General features: G+C 37.6%; 1 protein-coding gene across 3 annotated transcripts in view; it reads right to left on the reverse strand.

Moving 5' to 3' along the window:
- The window catches only part of MCM8 (minichromosome maintenance 8 homologous recombination repair factor), a 35,993-nt gene extending 17,183 nt beyond the window's left edge, over positions 1–18,810 (reverse strand). For 2 of the 3 annotated variants that reach the window (XM_065891985.1, XM_065891983.1), the window contains exons 1-10: positions 18,666–18,810; positions 18,288–18,371; positions 16,190–16,272; positions 14,529–14,678; positions 12,570–12,673; positions 11,584–11,782; positions 8,153–8,238; positions 3,798–3,949; positions 3,358–3,553; positions 233–263 (exon numbers count right to left, since the gene is read on the reverse strand). In XM_065891985.1, coding sequence (XP_065748057.1) covers positions 233–263; positions 3,358–3,553; positions 3,798–3,949; positions 8,153–8,238; positions 11,584–11,782; positions 12,570–12,673; positions 14,529–14,678; positions 16,190–16,272; positions 18,288–18,371; positions 18,666–18,810 — 1,230 coding nt within the window. The remainder of the gene's footprint in view (positions 1–232; positions 264–3,357; positions 3,554–3,797; positions 3,950–8,152; positions 8,239–11,583; positions 11,783–12,569; positions 12,674–14,528; positions 14,679–16,189; positions 16,273–18,287; positions 18,372–18,665) is intronic. The other variant, XM_065891984.1, reaches the window with a different exon arrangement.
- Between the last annotated feature and the right edge of the window lie 3,050 nt (positions 18,811–21,860).

Here is a 21,860-nt window from a genome sequence, read left to right on the forward strand (position 1 = left end):
AAGAGTAGCCTCTGCTTGCCGCAACCGGAGAAAAGCCCATGCACATCAATGAAGACCCAACAGAGACACAGAAAATAAATTAATTTAAAAAAATACTAAACTTAATTGCTTTAAATAAATAAATAAAATATGAGTAACTGTCCAACAGAAATGACTATTATTTGTGATATCTCTATATACTATTTTTGCCAAATTTATGTATTTTTGAGCAAAGAGGAAGTAAAATACTTACTTCATGACCAAAAATGACAGGGCAAAGCGAGCTGAAAAACAGAATATGACTTATAAATTCTAACTTACATTTCAGTGATACACCAGAAGATCTACTTTACAATTTGCTTAACTTGCTTTATTTAGCATCAAAAGAAAATAGTAAAAAATAAAAATTTACATCTCCTCAAACAACTCAAGAAATTTTATTCTAACAGTAAATTTATCAAAATTCTTGGTGAATCTATAAAGGGAAGAATGTTTTAAAAAGTGTGCCTGTGTAAGGGAGGCAGGATACTTGTAAAGCATTTATATTACTAGCCTTTAAAATGCATCATAGGGACCTCCCTAGCGGTCCAGTGGTTAAGACTCCGCGCTTCCAATGCAGGGGGCAAGGGTTCTATCCCTGGTCAGGTAACTAAGATCCCTCATGCCACATGGAGCGCCACAAAAAAAAAAAAAAAAAAGATCATAATCATGGTCTTCTACTTTAGGCTTTAGGATACCAAATTACATTCTATTTTACATGAATAGACATCTTTAGACCTGTGCAGCCAAGTCACTGAATGAAGGAGACTAAAGGGTGAACTGAGTACATAATAAAGGGATAAAATTTCATTTTTTCAGTTCAAAGACTCAGAATAAATAAGGCCATATATGAATATATAAAGTATTATGTTGAATATAAAGAAGTAGTTCCCATTTATCAATTATATAAACAGGAACAAAAAGGACAGGGAGGAAGAGATATAATCAGTTAATTGTGAATCATTATCCTTGTTAATACATGTCAACACAGAAGTTGGTGCCCTGCCACTTCCCCTTGGCAATCATTGTTCAGCGTGCTCCTGCATGATCACTGCTGGCCTCTTACCAAGCACCTGCACCTGTCTGCCAAAGGGCTTTCTGTGGCTGCAGAAGCACCATCAGCAGGCAGACTGGGCAGGCCAGAAGTGCTCGGGTGTCTAATATTCTCAGGAGCAGCCCCAAATCTAGGCCCTTAGATGGAAAAATACTGAGGCTAGCTCTATAGTCAAGTGTCCCAGAGGCCTCAGAAGGATTAGCCTTTATTAAGCCTCCATTAAGGTACCATACACTAACTGCCCTCCCTTCTCTGTCTCACTTCCTCATTCTCCTCCCAGTATTTCTGGGGATCACCTCCCAAAGAAACTACATTTATGCAAATCATTGCTTCTGAAGGAACCTAAACTAAAACAGCCTTCTATTGTCTTCTCCATTCTCTTTTCATAGGCCTCAATTTGTTAATCTAGCAAGGGTTGACATCATTTTTCCTAAAGGGCCAGAAAGTAAATAGTTTCAGTTTTACTGTCTGGGTCACAACTACCCAACTTTTGTCAAAGCCAACAATTTGTAAATAAATGGGTGGGGCTGTGCTCTAATAAAAACTTTATTTACCAAAACAAGCAGCCTGCCTAGTTTGCCAACCCCTGCAAGATTCACAAATGGAGGACCATGAAAAATTCAAGTTTTGATGTTGGAATCACAAACTTAGAACTAAAAGGTAAAAGCAAACTGTAGGAAGAAAACCCAGGTTTTTCATACTAACTTATCTTCCTTAAGTATGACAGAAGAAGGACCACTCAAATGTTCATTTTTATTTATAACTGGTAAGAGGTACCAATCAAAGAGGTGTTTTGGTCCTCAACCAGGGTGTTCCTTGGCCACCTGCTACAGACCACTCATCACCCCAACATTTATCACCAGATCACATCGCCACCCTAGCTCAGAGCACCCTCTCTCCCAGGGTGGGTTTGGATGGCCATCTATTCAAAGGACATCTCTAAGGGTTTAAGGACAAAGAACTCCTGAGGAACTCTATACTTTTCCCAGCTTTCTAATTAACATATTAAAGGCAGAAAGAAAAACTGTTAAATTCTCCTAGAGCCCAAAGCCTAGGTGAAGAGAAAAGCGTGACAAGATCAATTTTTCTAATACAATGCACTTCAAAACCTCAGTTCTTTACCTCTGTTTGGTACAGCTACTATTCGGTCTCTCACATTTTCTCCTATTTCTTCAAAGTTATCCAAAAATTTGTCAAAATATTTCAAAATAACAGCACACTGTGTTAACTATGTTAAGTACATAATGAAATCTCATTTAATCTTCAGAACAACATTCTGAGGCAGGTATTATTATTTCTACTTTAAGAAGATAAAAATGAAGGAGAAATTAACATGCCCCAGATCACATTGGAAGTGGCTGAAGCAAGATTCTAACTCAGGTTTATCTTCCAGAAAAGGCTCGTAATCACTAAAGCAAAAATGCCTCTACACTGCTTCTTCTCTACTGCAGGGCAATAACACGGAAATAAAAAAATATTATGAAATACTTATCAATAGTAAGTGACTTCGATGTGAATCTATTTCTTGCTTTTTAAAAGTAAACAAACAACCCCCTACATACAAGTAGTTGAAATGACTTTGTAATTCACTGTCCCATGACTCTTCAGTTGAGTAACCAGATTGTGTAATATAGTAAATTTTCCTTATTGTTTCAACTAGAGATCAGCAAACTTATCTGTAAAGGTACAAACACATAAATATCTGTGAGCCATTCTCTATTGCATCTACTCAACTCTGCCCCTGTAGCTCAAAAGCAGTCAGATACTATGTAAATGAACAAGTGTGGCTGTGTTCCAATAAAAGTTTACTTATGGATAGCAAAATTTGAACTTCATGTAGCTTTGTGTGTCATGAAATATTCTTTTAATTTTTTTCAGCTATGAAAAAATGTAAAAACCACTCAGCTTATGGGCTGTACAAAGATGGGTGATTAGCTGGATTATATCTCTTCCACTCTGTCCTTTTTGTTTGTTCCTATTTATACAATTGACAAATGTAAAATACTTCTTTATATTCAACATAATACTTCATATATTCATATATGGCCTTATTTATTCTGATTCTTTGAATTGAACTGAAAAAATGAAATTTTATCCCTTCTTTAAATATTATGTACGCAGTTCACCCTTTAGTCTCCTTCTTTCAATGACTTGGCTGCACAGGTCTAAAGATGTCTAATGAATTGTAATTTGCAAACATTTTGACTAGTTTTCAGTTACTGGTAGCCAAGAGCACCCCCAACATGCACATGATAAAGTAAAACTTGAGATAACCTCATACATACTTGACAATGAGTTTAAACAGGTTTTCTTCAGATTGAATCTCCTGGATGGCATAAAGGTCCTTAAGTGAGAACTCCATCAATGTTCCATGCTTATACCCATCCTCAGAAGCCTTAGTTTTCTGTCCTTTGCTATTGCTAACAGAATTTGCTTCAATGTACAAAAGGAACATGCATTTGTCATTCTTATTTCGAGAACCTGTAAATTTCAAAGTATGATATACAATAATTGGTATTTTCATTTTCCCTACAAAGATTCAAGTAGACTGTAAAAGAAAGGCATGGTGAGCTATAAATAAACTTTTATTTTAGAGGAAAAGTTTCACCTATATAAGAATCAAGTCCTTTAAATTAATGGAAATTCAGAAGTATCTTAAAAAGGGAAAAGATGAATGCTGACAAACTACTGAGGGACAATTGAATTGAGGAAAGTTATACCACACCTTCGTCAGCATTCGAGACTTTGACAACTCCAGTGATAGTCACTGTGTCTCCTGGGACACAGCTATCCACAAGATCGTGAACAAGCTCACATTCTATTGTTCGTGGAATCCGACCTGCTTCTCGCTGATCATCAGACATCGACTCCTGGATTCTAAAAAGTTAAACAATTTTCAGTCAGTACATGTACTGACTTTGGGTTATTTGGTCAACATAGTAACTATTCAGGGTCCACATGATGCTGAGCTAGATAAAGGGCAGTTAGTTTAAAAAAAAAAGAAAAGGTTCAATGGTATATTTAAAACTACTTCAGCAATTTCCAATTAAAGATGGCATAATGGCCACATGCATTTGCCTACCTTCCCTCTAAAGTGTCCACCAAAACAACAGTCACTAAAAGAGTGAAGAGAAGTTTTGGGGCATGCAGAGGTGCCATCATCAAATAAGAGATATTAATGAAATTTTATAAAACAGCAAATGGGAAAGTACTGATGGATAAAATAAAATGAATTCCAGAATACACACAGGAAAAATTTACAAGGTACAAGAGAAGTGGGAGCCAATGTTCTCAGCCCTAGAGAGGCTTTTAAGTTGGAGGTGGCAGGAATGGCGAGTGGGAGCAGATGGCTGAAACAAAACAGGATAATCAACTGAAAGACAAGTCACAGAATAGCTGTTCAGAAATTATTTGGAAGGTGGGGGCATAGGTGGGTAGAAGAAGAAGGAGGGCATCCCAGGAAAGCCATCAGGCTTCCCCACCTGGCAAAAACCAGAGCACTGTTTTAAGGAAACAGAGCCATCTACTCTATGAGGGGAACTAAGGTGCTGAGAGAGGATATCAGAGCTCCAGCATAAGCCTCCTCATTCTGGCATTTGAGGAGCCCAAGCCAAATTCAAAAACACATTCATAAAGCAAAATCTGGTCGTCAAAACCCTACCCTCTATCTAGGGATGAGGCTTTTTAAAGAAAAGCTCCTACCTAAAAAATAGCAAAGGAAACTTATCCTACCTACTCCAAATAATTTCTCATTCCTCATCAGATATTTGAGGATGAAATGGCAATAATTAAAGAAGGAGAAAAGCATTAAAAACAAAGAAAAAACTGCTTAAGAGTTTCTGAGAAAATGTTACCATCATAAAACAAGAATGAGCTGCTATGAAAAAGAAACTATTGGAAAACAAGTGTGAGATCAGAAAAATTAAAGATATGTATATAAAAATCAAACACTTATAGAAAGTATACAAGCAAAAGCCAAAGAAATCTAGAAAAGAGCATAAAGAAAACAAAGGGTGAAGGACAAACAATTGAATGGATACACCTGATAAGAAGCCCAAAGAGAGAAAATAGAAAATAGATATTCTAGAGTTGAAGACAACTCTAGAAGAAAAGGGCCAATCAGTATCAAGCAGGATGAAGACACAATTAGATAGACTCAGACGTTTTCAGAACACCATGGATAAAAAGATTAGGAAAAGTGCTAAACGACAGTTATAGTCCAAATATGAAGCATATTAAAATATGGGCTAACTCAGTGGAATATAAGAAAAGAATCCTTTTTGATTTTGATGCTTGGATCATTTTCCTTTAAAGGGCAAAAAACTCCAACAAAACAACCCAGTGACACAAATTACATTTCTTTCTCTTGGTATCTGATCACCTGACTTGATTCTCTGTTGAACAATATTTACATTATCATAAAAATGTTAAGTGCTGTTTGTTGGTTTCATTAGATATGACCTATGAATAAAACATGGAAGATAATTCTCATTAGAAAACAGAAGTAAACCTTGACAATTTAAAAGTAACATCATACTGAAAAAAGGTGGAAGAGGGAGAAGGGACAGCAGGTACCATGTCTCTAACATTCTCAGCTCACAGACTGGATAAGTAAAGTGAAGGAAGAGACATAAGAATGCTATCTAGAATTATGTATAAGGCAACAAGAAGTTGTGGGAACTGTGGCCTTCTACGCTGATTGAGTTTTTAAAAACATACACATTATTTTAAAACTTCTTAATTTAATCACTTAAATGATGAATGTAAGCACAAACCCTGCTCCATGGTTACCCACTACTTTCACCCTCAATGCATATTTAAACACTGGCGAACTGCAATGAGAAGTGTCAAAGTGACACAACATGCTAAGGTCACCTTGCTTTAAAAAAGTATATTTTTTGGGACTTCCCTGGTGGCGCAGTGGTTAAGAATCCACCTGCCAATGCAGGGGACACGGGTTTGATCCCTGGTCTGGGAAGATCCCACGTGCCGTGGAGCAACTAAGCCTGTGCGCCACAACTACTAAGCCTGCGCTCTAGAGCCTGCGAGCCACAGCTACTGAAGCCCGCATGCCTAGAGCCTGCGCTCCACAACAAGACAAGCCACTGCAATAAGAAGCCGGCACACTGAAACAAAGAGTAGCCCCCACTCGCCAGAACTAGAGAAAGCCTGCACGCAGCAACAAAGACCCAAAGCAGCCAAAAAAAAAAGAAAGAAAAACAGTATATTTTTACACTTATTAAAAGAACACATATTTCTATGTGTCACCTTTGTAAAAATTTAAAAACACAGATAAACAGAAAGAAAAAAATAACAATTACTTTCATCTGACCTCCCAGACAGTACTCTTAACATGTTTTTGTTAAGACTCCCAGACTCTTAACATGTTTTTGTATTTACCAGTGGTTTTTTTTTTTTAATAAAGTCAGTATTGTACAGTAGAGAACATTCTGTGACCTGCTTTATCACTAAATTCATTGTAAACATTTTTGGATGCCATTTCAAAACACTCTCCTACATCAGAATTAGTGGCTACACAATAATTCACAGTATCATCCTTTTTATAATATTTTCTTCAGATGTTTAGGTTATTCTCCATTTTTGGTTATCAACACTGTGAAAACATACTTTCGGCAAGCTATTTCTGCACATATTGTGACTGTCTTCATCAGATGAACTTCTAGAACTGGGACTGCTGCAACTGTAAGGCTTCGATTCTGATATACACAATAAAGCTGTCACCTTGACTCATCCAAACATTTCAATGCACTAGTTGAGAAACAATAACTTAATTCCTTATGGCCATCCAAGCTAAGGCTCAGAAAAAATTGAAACTGAGTTTACTATATATGGCAGGAAGGAGGCCTTTCTTCTAGGGCAAAAAATCATTTTATATACCTATACAGCAATAGAATAAAACAATTAATTATGTAAGCTAATATTGCATTAACAAAGTTTTACTATAACTAACTCATTTAAAATGAACCTGAGCAATACCTTACTTTTAAAAACTCAAGAAAAGGACTTAAATGTCCTCCTTTTCTCAATCATCTACCCCTAAGTTTGATTTCCTAATATTAGGAGATGATCATTCAAACCCAGTTAAAATATTTAAGCCTATTTTTAGTCTATTTTTACCTGAAAACAAGAAATTTTTTTCAAATAATTAAATCACTCTGAATCTTCTATGCATGTACTGTGAACCTTATAGCACCTTTGAGGCCCTCACCACCCCCTTCAGTGGTGAAAGTGCTATAGACATGGGCTGGAAATCAGGCTCCCCCACGTGATCATACTCAAAGAGTTTTAAACATTTCATCTTTTATAAAATGGAGTGTCTGTAAAGATCTCAGCATAGTGCACAGTTAATTACTGTATATATTGGTCTTGGTTTTTATAGGGCATTAGGAGGTCAAGCTAGGACTGGGCTTGGTAGAAATCTACTTCACTTTTCCCCTATGTTCTTAGTTTTTAAAGACCATTTGTTTCAGCCAAGTTTCCTAGATAGCACCCTGACTTCAAAACTACCCATTATTTTATATTTAGGGATGAGTTATGGGACTACAGCCAGAAAAAAATGGAATAAATTGTTAAAAATATACACACATAGAGAAAACTATCTGACTTAAAAAAAAAAGGTTTTTTTAATCACCTATAGAAAATGCCTCATGGATATTGTGAACATAAAATGAAACGTATCTATTTCTAAAGGATCTTCTATTTTAAAACTTCAAACCAATATTATTTCTAGGATATCACATTATGGCATGAAACATACAGCTTTGCTTATATATACATCCAATTCAATGAGTCACATAAATGAGATATAAAATGATTTCTCAATAGCAAAAGGACATAATACTTGTACGTTAAATCCTTTCTGGAATCTGATAGAAAACAAATCTCAAATAAAGACAATTATCACTCCAACACATAACTCTGCAGCAAGTAAACCTTTTATTATATACTTTATCACAATCTACAGAGAAGCATCAAAGTATAATACAGGAATACTGTAGATTTACTTGGTAGTATGAGGGCTCTAAAACCTGCCTTTTATTTAATAGTCTGATTGCTTACTTGATTGACTGCCAGTCCATCGTAACTGTGAGAGGAGAGCTTCGGAGTGCAGTAAATGACTTCCCTCGACATGCAGGCACAGGACACTGCAACAAGATTAATACGCACTTAAATTTTGATATACTACAATCATATCTCAGGAAAATTCAAGTTAAAATGCTTCATTTAGTATTGGTTTAAAAGTTGGTCCCAGAATGGTATTAAAGTAAGATGAACTAAAAGCTGCAATGACTTTCTATTTTCTTCTGTATTGATTTTGTTTTTGAGGCACTTTTTCAGCTGGTCCCTCTTGATGACTGCTCTTATTCTTTCTGCTGTGGGTATGCAAGTCTCTTTACACACCTGTCACACCAAGCACTTATTCCTTCCTTTGTGCCCAAGTAGTCTCCCAATCCTTGAACATCTCCTTGTATCCAGTCCCACATACCCAGCTCCAATCCTCCCCTTTTCAAAAGCCTTTCCTGGGTCTTCTTTAATCCCCAATTCTCCTATCTAACCTCCTTTTGCACTGCTTGTATAGTATAATGTTTATTGTACCACACAGGCAGTCCTCAACATGTAAGTCAGTTGTGTTCAAGTTTTCGTAAGTCATTTGTTTGCTGTTTGTACCTCAAGATGCATTTATAAGTAGAGAGACTGTGGCAGACTGTGTTTTCCAAATATGGTTGTAATTGTATCACCCTTCAAACCTTTCTAGAACCTTGCCACTCCCCTATAAAGAGCTGGAGTCTAATTTCCCCCTCCTGGGATGTGGACAGGCTTGTAACTCACTTTGTAACCAACCGAATGTGACAGAAGTAATGCTGCCTGACCTCTGAGGCTGCCTCAAAAGAGGCAAAGCCATTTCTGCCAGTCAGCTGGACCTCTGTCTCTTGAAGCTATTGTCAGTCATGTGAGCAGAATGAGTGTCCTGAGCTGCCATACTGTGGGCAAGAAGCCAAAACCAGACCACACAGAAAGACAACGTGGAAGAGAGATACTGGCCAGTGCCCAGTGAGTCCAGTCACTTGCTATTCCAGCTCCCTAAGAGACCAAGAGCCAGAAGTACCCAGCCAACCAGTTCTTCCAAACTCCTGACCCACAGACACCATGTGAAATAATAAAATGATTGTTGTTATTTTGAGCCACTATGCTGTAGGGTGATTAGTTATGTAGCAATAGTGACTGGAACAGAGATCAGCTGGAACACCTGTCTTTCTGATCACTTTGATTCACTGAAGTTCAGACACGAGTTAATGAAGTCAGCGTTACCACCTACTGTATTAGAGGGCATGGAAATACCCTGACAAAATAATGTTTACAGAAAATATCCAATTTAAATCAGGATTTAAATTCTGGCCTCTCCAGGGAATTCCCTGGAGGCCCAGTTGTTAAGACTGTGCTTTCACTGCTGAGGTCACAGGTTCAATCCCTGGTCGGGGAACTAAGATTCCACAAAATGAGCCAAAGGGGGAAAAAAAAAAAAATCTGGCCTCTCTGACCTAAAAGCAGTCCTGAATCTTAAGCCCAAATAGTAGGTGACACCCATTTACCAACACCATTGATTATTCAGAACCAATAGCTGAATCTAACATACTCTGTTCTTCCTACAAGAGAAGGAAGCCTTAGGAATTTCAATCTGAGTAAAAATGTAATAAATGTTAAACTTATTAAAGTCTAAGGATGATAAAGGCAACTCTGGAAAAGAAGAATCGGTATGGTTATCAAAAGTTTTAATAAGGTCAATGTAAATAGGATTGTGTAGACCTGGTACAGGACCAGTGAAATAAAACAGACTCACATGTCTACAGCAGCACAGTGTACTACAGATGATGTATTACACATCAGTAGAAACAGAGGGCTTAATTAATAAATGGCAACAACTGGCTTTCCACCTAAAAGAATAATATTAGATCCTTAGCTTTATGCCATTCACAAAATTAAATTTCAGATGGACAAAAGATCTAAATAGAAAAAACAAGACTTAAAAGTATTGAAAGAAAATATAAGAGAGATGTTTATAACGAGTGAGTGAGGGAGGCCTTCTTAAGCCATGCAGAAAATGTGAAAGTCACAGGAAAAAGACTGATCAATTTAACCATGTCAAAATGTATTGATAAAACTCTAAAGCAAAAAATGTACCACAAAGTTAAAAGATAAACTGAAGACTGGGAGAAAATATCTATAATGTAAGAAATCAATGCTCAGTATCTAGAATTCATAAAGAACTCCTATCAATAGTATAAACAGAAAAATGAACAGAAAATTCAATAAAGAAACTGAATGGCCAATAAAGATGTGAAAAGATGCTCAAACATAACAGAAATCACAGAAATTCATATTAAAAATGAAATACCATTTTACACTCATCAGTCTGGCAAAAATTTAAAAACCTAACAATACCAAGTGTTAATGAAAATATGGGGAAATGGTAATCACTTAACACCACCAGCAGGGGTGTAAGTTGGGACCAACATTCTGGAAAGTACTTTGGCAACATCTAAAAATGTTAAAAATAAGCATAGCATATAACTGAGAAATTCCTCTGCTAAGGAGACATGTACAAGAATGTTCTCTGCAGCGTTATTTGAAATTGTGAAAAACTGGAAACAGCACAATGTCTGCCAAGACTATGGATAAACAGTGGCCATTCATTTACTCCACACAATAAATGAAAGAATTAGATATGTATTAAGATAGGTAGAACTCCAAAATAACCAAATGAAAAAATGCTGTAATTTGCTACATTCAGTATATCATTTACGTAAACATAAACAAAACAAATCCTACATATATAGTCAAGTATGAAAATGCAGACTTGAGGAATATATGCTGATTTCAGAATAGTGGCTCTAGGGGTGGAACAAAGTTAATGGAACTGAGGAGGGAAACAAAGAGACTTTACCTTTATAACACTTAATATTTTTTGTAAAAAAATTAGCTAAATATTTGCCAACCCATAATGGTAGTACACAGACATTAGTTACATTATTCTCTACACTTTTCTATAGTTTTTAAATTTATAGTTTTAAAAAAAAGTTAACAAAAAAGGAATGCATCACTTTCCAACAGCAGAATAAAGGAAAGAAAACAATATGTGTACTTATTAAGCCAGAATATAAAAATATGAACGGAAAGAATACAAATTAACTTCAGGATAATGACTGTTTCTGGGAATGGTACAAGCAAGGGGTAAAAAAGAGACAAAAGCTGTACCAGTAATGCTTTACCTCTTTCAAGATACAGCTGGAGCTGACAAAATGTAAATTCTGAGTGGTGAGTAGAGATGTTTTGTTTATTTTCTGTACCCTGAAGTATTTTATAATTTAAAAACTGAAAATAAACAATAAAAATAAGCTCTGTATTTAGAAACACTGGGAAATGTTTTCTGTAAATTGATTTGCCTTCTTTACCAAGATAAAGAAGGAAGTAGTTAAAGAACATGGTATAACCTTTGTGGGAAGATTATATTTTCCATCTGGAAGAGAAAAACTCTGAATTTCTCCACACGCAGCACAAAGAAAAGCCATCTTGGTACAGAGAGGCTTTATATTACTGACGCGAACCACTGTCCCTCTCAGAGCAACGTATTTTCCATAGTAATTTGCTCGGACATTCTTGAGCTGTGTTAAGGGCTCATAGTTGTATACCCTAAAAACAAAAACAGGAACATATTTATCTATACATTTAAAATGAGCAGAAAGCTGAGGTTTTCTGCATTTTCACAAGTCCCTTTAAGAAACTATGGAATTCTCAAACCATATCATCCCCATATATATCAGGAATTTTACAAGTATTAAATCATTCTTAAAAATAAAAAAAGTTAAATCTTTACTTTTCCTCTTGTCTCATTGGCTGTTCTCTAGGGAAAAAGGAAAAAAATAATGCCAAAAGGAAAGTCTCAAATTCAGCAACTTCTGAGTCTCCAACTTCTTTTTCAAGAAAGTTAGGAAATGTCTTTTTTAAATTCTAAGGAAAAAAAAAACAAAGAAACAACCTTGATGATTACCTTATTCATCTCTTCTAATGAGAATTTAAAATCTTATAATACAATAAAAAGTTGAATTCAAGAAAAAATTCCATTTGTTCTCTGTGTTTAATAGAAATCTAATAATTTTAACAAAATTTAATCACACCACTTAGTGTATCACATGGATTATTAAATATAAATAGCAGGGTCTTGATAAGCATGCATCCAAAATCAATGCTTACAAAAATTTGCAGGTTCACAGATCAACTTATTTAGGCAGAAAAAGCTTATTTCTATCATGATCTCTTCAAATTCAGCAGGTTCACTTGGGTGTGATGACCAATGAGTTAGCAAGAAACTCATATACTTTTTACTGATTTCTTTGGCTTTATAAAATAAGGTTCTCACTCTTAAATAGTCTTTAATGCCTGTTTCTGAATAATACTTCAATACCAGCAAATTCCTCACCTTGTATGAATGTGTGGCACATTTACCATTGTCTCCCCATTTCTAGACAATCCTTCCTGGGCTTGTAACTCAGCTGCATGCCTTTCAAGATCCTTAGTTAACACCTAGACAAGACAGACATTTACTCAAAAGTTTGAAAACAAGATACCCTCTTGAAGCAGAACTCTTTTATAGAGAATATGAAGTTAAGAATATAAACAGTTCAGAAGAGCATATTAACAGAACTCTAACTGCCCTTTAAAATTCTGGTATTTAGGGCTTCCCTGGTGGTGCAGTGGTTGAGAGTTCGCCTGCCAATGCAGGGGGCACGGGTTTGTGCCCCGGTCCGGGAAGATCCTACGTGCCGCAGAGGGGCTGGGCCCGTGAGCCATGGCCGCTGAGCCTGTGCGTCCGGAGCCTGTGCTCCGCAACGGGAGAGGCCACAACAGTGAGAGGCCTGCGTACCATAAAAAAAAAAAAAAAATTCTAATATTTTATTATGATTACTTATTTTATAGTGAATTATGTTTTACCTGGGGTTCTGCTGTCCTTGGGCTGGAAAACTCCAGCATCCCTGTCTGCTACTTTCTGCCTCAACTAAACCTAGTATTAAAAGTCCTTACAGTAGCCCCCTAAAGATATTCTGGATGGATTCTGGAAAACAAATATTTTCTACTTCTCCAAATTCAGTGATTAAGATAAAGAAAATAAAGATTACCTTTGAAATAACCAATATTTACTTCCTGGGCATTTGACATTAAGTAAAATAAATATTTAACATCTACTTGTGTACAAAGCAGTATGCTGCCAGTCTGAAAAAATGAGATGCAAATATGCAGCTATAATTGCTACCATAAAGATTTACAGACAAAAAAACCATGTGAGTTTTGAAAAGGGGTCATGAGAAAGGTTTCAGAGTGACAACTGAGTTAGGCCCAAGACATTTGGACGTGTGAGGCAAGGGGCATTCTATGCCAAATGGACAGCACGTGTAAGAATCCTAGAGGGAGCTTAGTTTAGCTGGATGGCAGTGAATGAAGGAGAGCAGGGAGAGGAAGTTGAACCAGGTTATGGAAGGCTTTCAATGCCACACAAAGGGTTTGGATATCATTTGGCAGAAAAGAGTCACCACAGTTTCCAAGGACAAATCGTGTTTTACCACGTATGGCAACAGTTAAGGAAAGATAATGAAGTCTTATGACAGAGGCTGTAAGGATGGAAAAGAGGTGGATTTAAGAGATATTTTAGAAATAGAAGTTAAAGGATGTGGTAATTTAGACATGAAGAACTAATGAGAGGGACTTCCCTGGTGGCACAGTGGTTAAAAATCTACCTGCCAACGCAGGGGACGCAGGTTCAAGCCCTGGTCCGGGAAGATCCCACACGCCGCGGAGCAACTAAGCCTGTGCACCACAACTACTGAATCTGCGCTCTAGAGCCTGTGAGCCACAAGTACTGAGCCCGTGCACCACAACTACTGAAGCCCTTGCGCCTAGAGCCTGTGCTCCACAACAAGAGAAGCCACCGCAGAGAAGTTCACGCACCTCAACGAAGAGTAGCCCCTGCTCACCGCAACTAGAGGAAGCCCGTGCGCAGAACAGAAGACCCAACACAGCCAAAAATAAATAAATTAATTAATTAATTTAAAAAAAGAACTAATGAGCAAGAGGAGTCTGAAGACAACAGCCAAGGTTCCCAGCCTTGGGTCACTAGCAGTGTATACATCTTTGCAACGAATCTTTTTAATGAACCCTCACCTGGATACCCTGACCTCCTCTGCTCTATGTCCAGTCCTCAGTACCACTTTAAGACCCACTCTAAACCCCACCACGCCTATGAAGTCTTCCTCTGACAGGACAGCAACCTTCCATTTCTAGCAAAGGTCTGTTGGTAAAAACTAAGAATCTTTTAGAGAAGGTACTGTGACTGTGAAATCTTCCTTTAAAATTTTGACAAAAGTCTCACAAAATCAACACTTACCTGATGTATTGCCAGACCCATGCAAGCCAGGGTTTTGTCAGGTGTATCCCTTAATTCATTTGCTATATTTGGTATCAATTTAGCTATTTCATCATCTTTTGTCAGTTCTTTAAAATCCACCAAAATACTTCCCTTTCTTTCTATTTCATCCTACAAAATATTAAGGTATGAAAATAATGATTGCTTTTTTACCATATATGAGCATTCAATCACATACTTTGAGAAAGCATATAATGTTAATATAGTGATAATATCAGCTCATGCAGCTCAATATTAAAAAAACAAACCCAATCAAAAAATGGGCATAAGACCTAAATAGACATTTCTCCAAAGAAGACATACAGATGGGCAAGAAGCACGTGAAAAGCTGCTCAACATCACTAATTATTAGAGAAATGCAAATCAAAACTACAGTGAGGTATCACCTCACACCGGTTAGAATGGGCATCATCAGAAAATCTACAAACAACAAATGCTGGAGAGGCTGGGGAGAAAAGGGAACCCTCTTGCACTGTTGGTGGGAATGTAAATTGATACAGCCACTATGGAGAACAGTATGGAGGTTTCTTAAAAACTAAAAATAAAATTACCAGGGCTTCCCTGGTGGCACAGTGGTTGAGAGTCCGCCTGCCGATGCAGGGGACACGGGTTCGTGCCCCGGTCTGGGAAGATCCCACATGCCGCGGAGCAGCTAGGCCCGTGAGCCATGGCCACTGAGCCTGCATGTCCAGAGCCTGTGCTCCGCAATGGGAGAGGCCACAGCAGTGAGAGGCCCATGTACCTCAAAAATAAATAAATAAATAAAATAGAATTACCATATGACCCAGCAATCCCACTACTGGGCATATACCCAGAGAAAACCATAATTCAAATAGACACATGCACCCCAATGTTCACTGCAGCATTATTTACAATAGCCAGGTCATGGAAGTAACCTAAATGCCCGTTGACAGATGAATGGATAAAGAAGATGTGGTACATATATACAATGGAATATTACTCAGCCATAAAAAGGAATGAAACTGGGTCATTTGTAGAGACATGGATGAATTTAGAGACTGTCATACAGAGTAAAGTAAGTCAGAAAGAGAAAAACAAATATCATATATTAACGCATACATTTGAAACCCAGAAAAATGGTACAGATGAACCAGTTTGCAGGGCAGAAATAGAGACACAGAGGTAGAGAACAAACATATGGACACCAAGGGGGGAAGGTGGTGGGGGGGTGGTGGTGGTGGTGGGATGAATTGGGAGATTGGGATTGACATGTATACACTAATATACATAAAATAGATAACTAATAAGAACCTGCTATATAAAAAATAAATAAAATTAAATTAAAAATATATATGGTGATAATAAGTACTATAAGTTTTGTGCCAAGCACAGTTCTAATATTTAAAATGTATTAACTTATTTATGTCTCTTAACAACCCTTTGTGGTAGGTATTAATAATACTCTCATACTCTAATGATAGACGAGAAAACACACAAAAGAAAGTAATTCACCGAAGTCCATATTGCTGGTAAGTGGGAAGCTAGCAGCTGGACCAAGGCAGTCCAGTGTCTATAAACACAATCACTAGCACCTCAAATACATTGTTCAATAAGATGACACATAAAGGTGGACTAGTAGCTTTGTTATGCAAGAACCTTACCTTATCGTATAAATCGATACGCCTTGCAAAAAATTTTTCAAATGCTTGAATCTTCTCAATAAAAGGAGAGCTGTCACTGTAAACTAATCCAACAAATATGGCATCATCACTAATAAAAATTACACATGTACAATCATATTTTTCATGAGACAGAAGAAATACTATATACATGGTAGATGACTTCTAATTGCTGTACATTCTGATTACATTTAGATTAAGAACTGGTATAGAATGTAAACGTAAGATTCTAAAACAAGTTTAGGTCTGCATAATCTGAAAGGCAGATAGGAAGTGTCTCTCTCTAAAAGCACCAATATCTGAAAATCTTTACATTGAGCTGTGATACCTAGTAAGATCTACTAGTTCAAACAGCTTACATAATAAAGCGAAAACTTAAGCCGCATAGCACAGGGAGATCAGCTCCATGCTCTGTGACCACATAGAGGGGTGGGATAGGGAGGGTGGGAGGGAGACGCAAGAGGGAGGGGATATGGTGATATATGTATACGTATAGCTGATTCAGTTTGTTATACAGCAGAAACTAACACAACGTTGTAAAGCAACTATACTCCAACAAAGACGTTAAAAAATAAATAAATATGTTGAGGTTTAAAAAAATTTTTTTAAAGCCAAAGCTTAGCACACTAACTAAACTCTTATTTCTTTGCAAAGAATATCCTACTAGCCCAAATAGCCATTTGTCAAATCCCTTCCTGAGATCAGGAGAGGCAGACTACCACTCGGCTCTGGTCCCAAAACTGTAAAGTTATCTTCTACATTGTAAAGTTCTATAACATTTTTGAATTGGTCTCCCACAGAGAAACAGTACAATGAAGCAGTTCGGAAGTACAACTGGCCAAAGGCAACTAGTGAACTCCATTTTTAGGACCAGTCCAAAGATCACTTCTAGTATTCTCTAGTATTCTGAGCTAACTGCTAGGGAAATACTGTGGGTGTTGGTGGCTAATGTATCCTAAAGCAACAAAAGATACAACAACTATGAAACATAACATTTCTATATACCAGAGAAAAACAGACTCTTAACACAGCAAACATTTGTAAAGCACTTCATTCATTCACAAAATGAATAATGAGTGCCCGGTATGGGGCAAGATACTTGCCCTTAAGCAGTACAGTCCAGTGGGTAAAAAAAACACAGATATACATAAACACAAAACCCATATCTCATAACAAGCATATGATACTATCAGAGCACAGGAAAGACGATTCTCAAAACCCATACAGACAGGTGTATGATGTTAACTGATGTTCTGGATTACAAAAAGCAGATTCCTTAACTATGTTTCTACACAAACTGTGTTGGCTGTTGTCTCTTGATTCCAAGCCTATTCTTCTATTTTCAGCTTTGTGATTCTTTGATCAAGATCTGCACATGGAATTTCCCAGACTCCTGTAAGATTCTGACAATTAGAGGCAACTTTAGAGACTGGCAGGTGGCAGGAAGGAAGGAATTTATTGTTTCCAATTCTTTTCAGCATCTCTCCAGCTACAGAGGATAGCTACAGTTCTAGCCTCCAGCTCTAAGCACCAACCATGCCACTCTCCTGCCAGAATTACCAGCAGCAACCTGCTTAATTCGCCTCGGTGGTCTGAGCACAGCTCTGAAAGATATCCTTCAGAGGTCTAAGCACAGCTTTGTGGGGTGCCCCTCAAAGGTCAAAGCCACAGCTATGCTGTGGCTCCTCCTTTCCATTCTTAGGTTCTGATAACCTCAGCACTACTTATCTTTTGTTCCCTTAGGCATAAGGGTGGTTGTTGCTTTCTAAAGTTAACACTATCTGGGAGTTTACCTCAGTGTTCCCTTTTTGCTCTTTCAGTCTTCTATCTGTATACCCAATTCCCTGTATTAACTCCTCTTTCTGAAATACCTAGTGTGGTTTGTTTTTCTGACTTATAGAAAAATGAAAAATTATGCGCTTGAAACATAAACATAATTCAATTGTTTGGGTGAACTAAGATTAAAGAAAAGGGGAGATAAATATATATATAAGCCAAATGAGCAGTAGTATGAGATGTAGCATCCAAAAAATGTTAAAGAAAATAAGACTTATGGTACTTTTTGCACTTTTAACTCTACCTTCTGACAAATAAAGCTTCCAGCCTTTATATGGTATGAATTGATCCAACGTTGATTGTAGTAGCAAAGACTGTGGGGTTTGTTCTGAAAAAACAAAAGAAACAAAACCACAAAAACAGAATACTAGGTTAATAGAAGCAGAACATTTTTTTTTCCTATTTGCTTCTCCTTATAACAATGAGACCCTGACATGTTATTAACAGAATATCTAAGTTACAGATTTCAGTAAGAATTTTGGATATTAACATCCAAATATTACCTTAAGGGTAATGTCAAATAAAAGACAGACAAATTTGAGTTAAACTGCTCTTCATGACAGGCATGAACAGATTCCTTCATGAAGGAAAAAAATATTGCACTACCGTTGGCCTCCCCTACCAGGATGTTTTCCTGTGGCTTTATTCAGGTCAGGTCTGTGCTTTAGTTCTCTCCATTTTCCTAAGAAGCTCCCACCACCTCTTCCTCTTTTCCAGCTTTGAAATCTTCCCCGTCCAAATCCTCTGCCTCTGTACTCTCCATTCATGTCTTTTAAAAGATAGAGATTAGGAAGTCCTCATCAAAACTGTAGGAGAAACAGTGCTCCTAAAAATGTATTAACATAGAAAATAAGAAAAATTAATATATATTCTAGTTTGAGACCAGCAATGTTGCACAGCATGGTACAAACCCCAAACACTCTGCAGTAATTCTTCTAATCCTCATCTCCTTTTAAGGCCTACCACAGATGTTTAACCAAGTATACTGAGTGCTTATGCCTTTTCTTATTTTTGTCATGGGATTTGTCATGGGATAAAAATAAGAAAAGGTACCACACCTGTTTCCATGGAACTCTCACAATAGAAATGAAAATAAGACAGGTAATTAACTCTAAGATACCTCTGTAGTGTGGTCAGACTTATTACAGGGCAGCACTGCCTGAACATTATCCTGACCTGTGACATTACGAATATATCATCATAGCTCCTTATATATAGACAATCCAGCTGTGCCATATCCACTTTTATCAGAGATACATGGATATCCCTTTTTTTTTAATTAATTAATTTATTTTATTTTGGCCACACTGCATGGTTTGTGGGATTTCAGTTTCCCGACCCAGGCCACTGCAGTGAAAGCACCAAATGCTAACAACTAGACCACCAGGGAACTCCCTGGATATTCTTACATAGGTATCTAAGACAGATCTTTCTGGGGAAGCACAGGAGTGGGACGGGTACATACATGTTTCAACCTTTCTTGTCCTGTAGGGGCCAAAATGGAAAATAAGTTAATTTTCCAGATTTAGAACGACTGTGTTAAAACGACAATGAAAGCAAGATCATTTCTAGGCCAATACTGATAGATGGGTTATTTGCAATTTTTAAATTTGTTGAAATGCAATGAAGTTTTTCTGAAAGCATATCCATATTTGTTAATATCATTTTTGGGGCTAATTATCCCTTCCTGCTTTTTTCTACTTTGTACATGGTGAGATACTCATTTTAAAAAAAAAATTTATTTTATTTTTTGCCACGCCGTGCGGCTTGCAGGATCTTAGTTCCCTGATCAGGGATCGAACCCGGGCCCACAGCAGTGAAAACGCTGAGTCCTAACCACTGGACCACCAGGGAATTCCCAAGACTCATTTTTATTAAACTCAAACCCATATAGTTCCTTGTTGAAAAGCAATAAATCAATACATAAGTGATCTTTAAAAATGGGTTTTAAGGGACTTCCCTGGTAGCGTAGTGGTTGAGAGTCCGCCTGCCAATGCACGGGACACGAGTTCGAGCCCTGGTCCAGGAAGATCCCACCTGCTGCGGAGCAACTAAGCCTGTGTGCCACAACTACTGAGCCCGCGCTCTGGAGCCCGCAAGCCACAACTACTGAGCCCATGCGCCACAAGTAGTGAAGCCCATGGGCCTAGAGCCTGTGCTCTACAAGAGAAGCCACCGCAATGAGAAGCCTGCACACCACAACAGTTGCTGCAACTAGAGAATGCCTGCACACTGCAACGAAGACCCAACACAGCCAAAAAAAGTTTTTAAATGGGTTTTAAAATAATTCATATAAGTAGAGCACAGGGCAGTGAAACCATACTGTATGATACTGAAATCATGCATCTGTCAAATCCCACGAAATTATACAACAAAAAGAGTGAATCCTAATGTAACTATGGATTTTAATAACAATGTATCAATTTGGGTCCATCAATTGCAACAAATGTATCACACTAATGCAATATGCTAATAATGGGGGAAATGGGGGTGGGGGAAGGGAAGAGGACCTATATGGGAACTCTGTACTTTCTGTGCAATTTTTACAACAATAGTTGTAAACCTACAACTATTCTAAAAAATAAAGTCTGCTGAAGAAAATAGTTTACTCATACAACTCAATATCCAAAAAGTGAACAGAGGACTTGAACAGGCATTTTTCCAAAGAAGACTTAGAGATGGCCAAGAGGCACATGAAAAGATGCTCAACATCGTTAATCATCAGAGAAATGCAAATCAAAACCACAGTGAGATATCACCTCACACCTGTCATAATGGCTATCGTCAAAAACACAACAAATAATAAATGTAGGGGAGGATGTGGAGAAAAGGGAACCCTAGTACACTGTTGGTGGGAATGCAAATTGGTGTAGCCAGTATGGAAAACAGTGTGGAGCTTCCTCAAGAAATTAAAAATAGGGACTTCCCTGGTGGCCCAGTGGTAAAGAATCTGCCTTCCAAGGCAGGGGACGCGGGTTCGATCCCTGGTCAGGGAACTAAGATTCCACATGGCGCAGGGCAACTAAGCCCCCACGCCACAACTACTGAGCTCACACACCTCAACTAGAGAGCCTGCATGTCACGAACTACACAGCCCACACGCTCTGGAACCCGCGCGCCACAACTGAAAAGAAGAGAAAACACGCACGCCACAACTAGAGAGAAGCTTGCGCACCACAACGAAGAGCGGTCGCACTGCAACTAAGACCCAACACAGCCCCCCCAAAAAAATTTAAATGAAGTATAACCTATAAAAATTGAATCACTATGTTGTACACCTGTAACTAACATAACATTATAAATCAACTATACCTCAATAAAAGAAAATAGTTCATATCCTAAGAATAAAAATAAATAAAAATATATCCATAGACTGTAATGCAATTCATTACAAGACAGCGTATCCGCATCTTTATTTAAAGCGATTTAAATTAGTAAATAAGTTAATAACAAGTTCATGTTATGGGCACTAACAGGGCTTTGGTAATCATCTAGACCACACCATACGTTAAGAAACTGAAGACCAGAGAAATTAAGCGAACTGATCAAGATCAAAGTTGTCTGTTGACAGTACTGAGCTCAAACTTCATCTCCACATTACCAAGCTGAAGTGCTCCTTCGACAATGCTTCGTGCCGTATCTTTTTCAAACGAGGTAATATGGTGAGAACAACTAGTAAAAATTCCAACATAAATGCAAGAGGTAGGACTGGAGAATGGGTAAACGCCACCCGTCGGGCTTCTATGCTTGGTTAAATACCTCACTTTATTTACGTCTCCTCAAGACTAAGTTCTTACTTGCAAAAGATGAAGGTCCC

This window comes from Phocoena phocoena, chromosome 15 (genome assembly GCF_963924675.1).
Source record: "Phocoena phocoena chromosome 15, mPhoPho1.1, whole genome shotgun sequence".
NCBI classification, from domain to species: domain Eukaryota; kingdom Metazoa; phylum Chordata; class Mammalia; order Artiodactyla; family Phocoenidae; genus Phocoena; species Phocoena phocoena.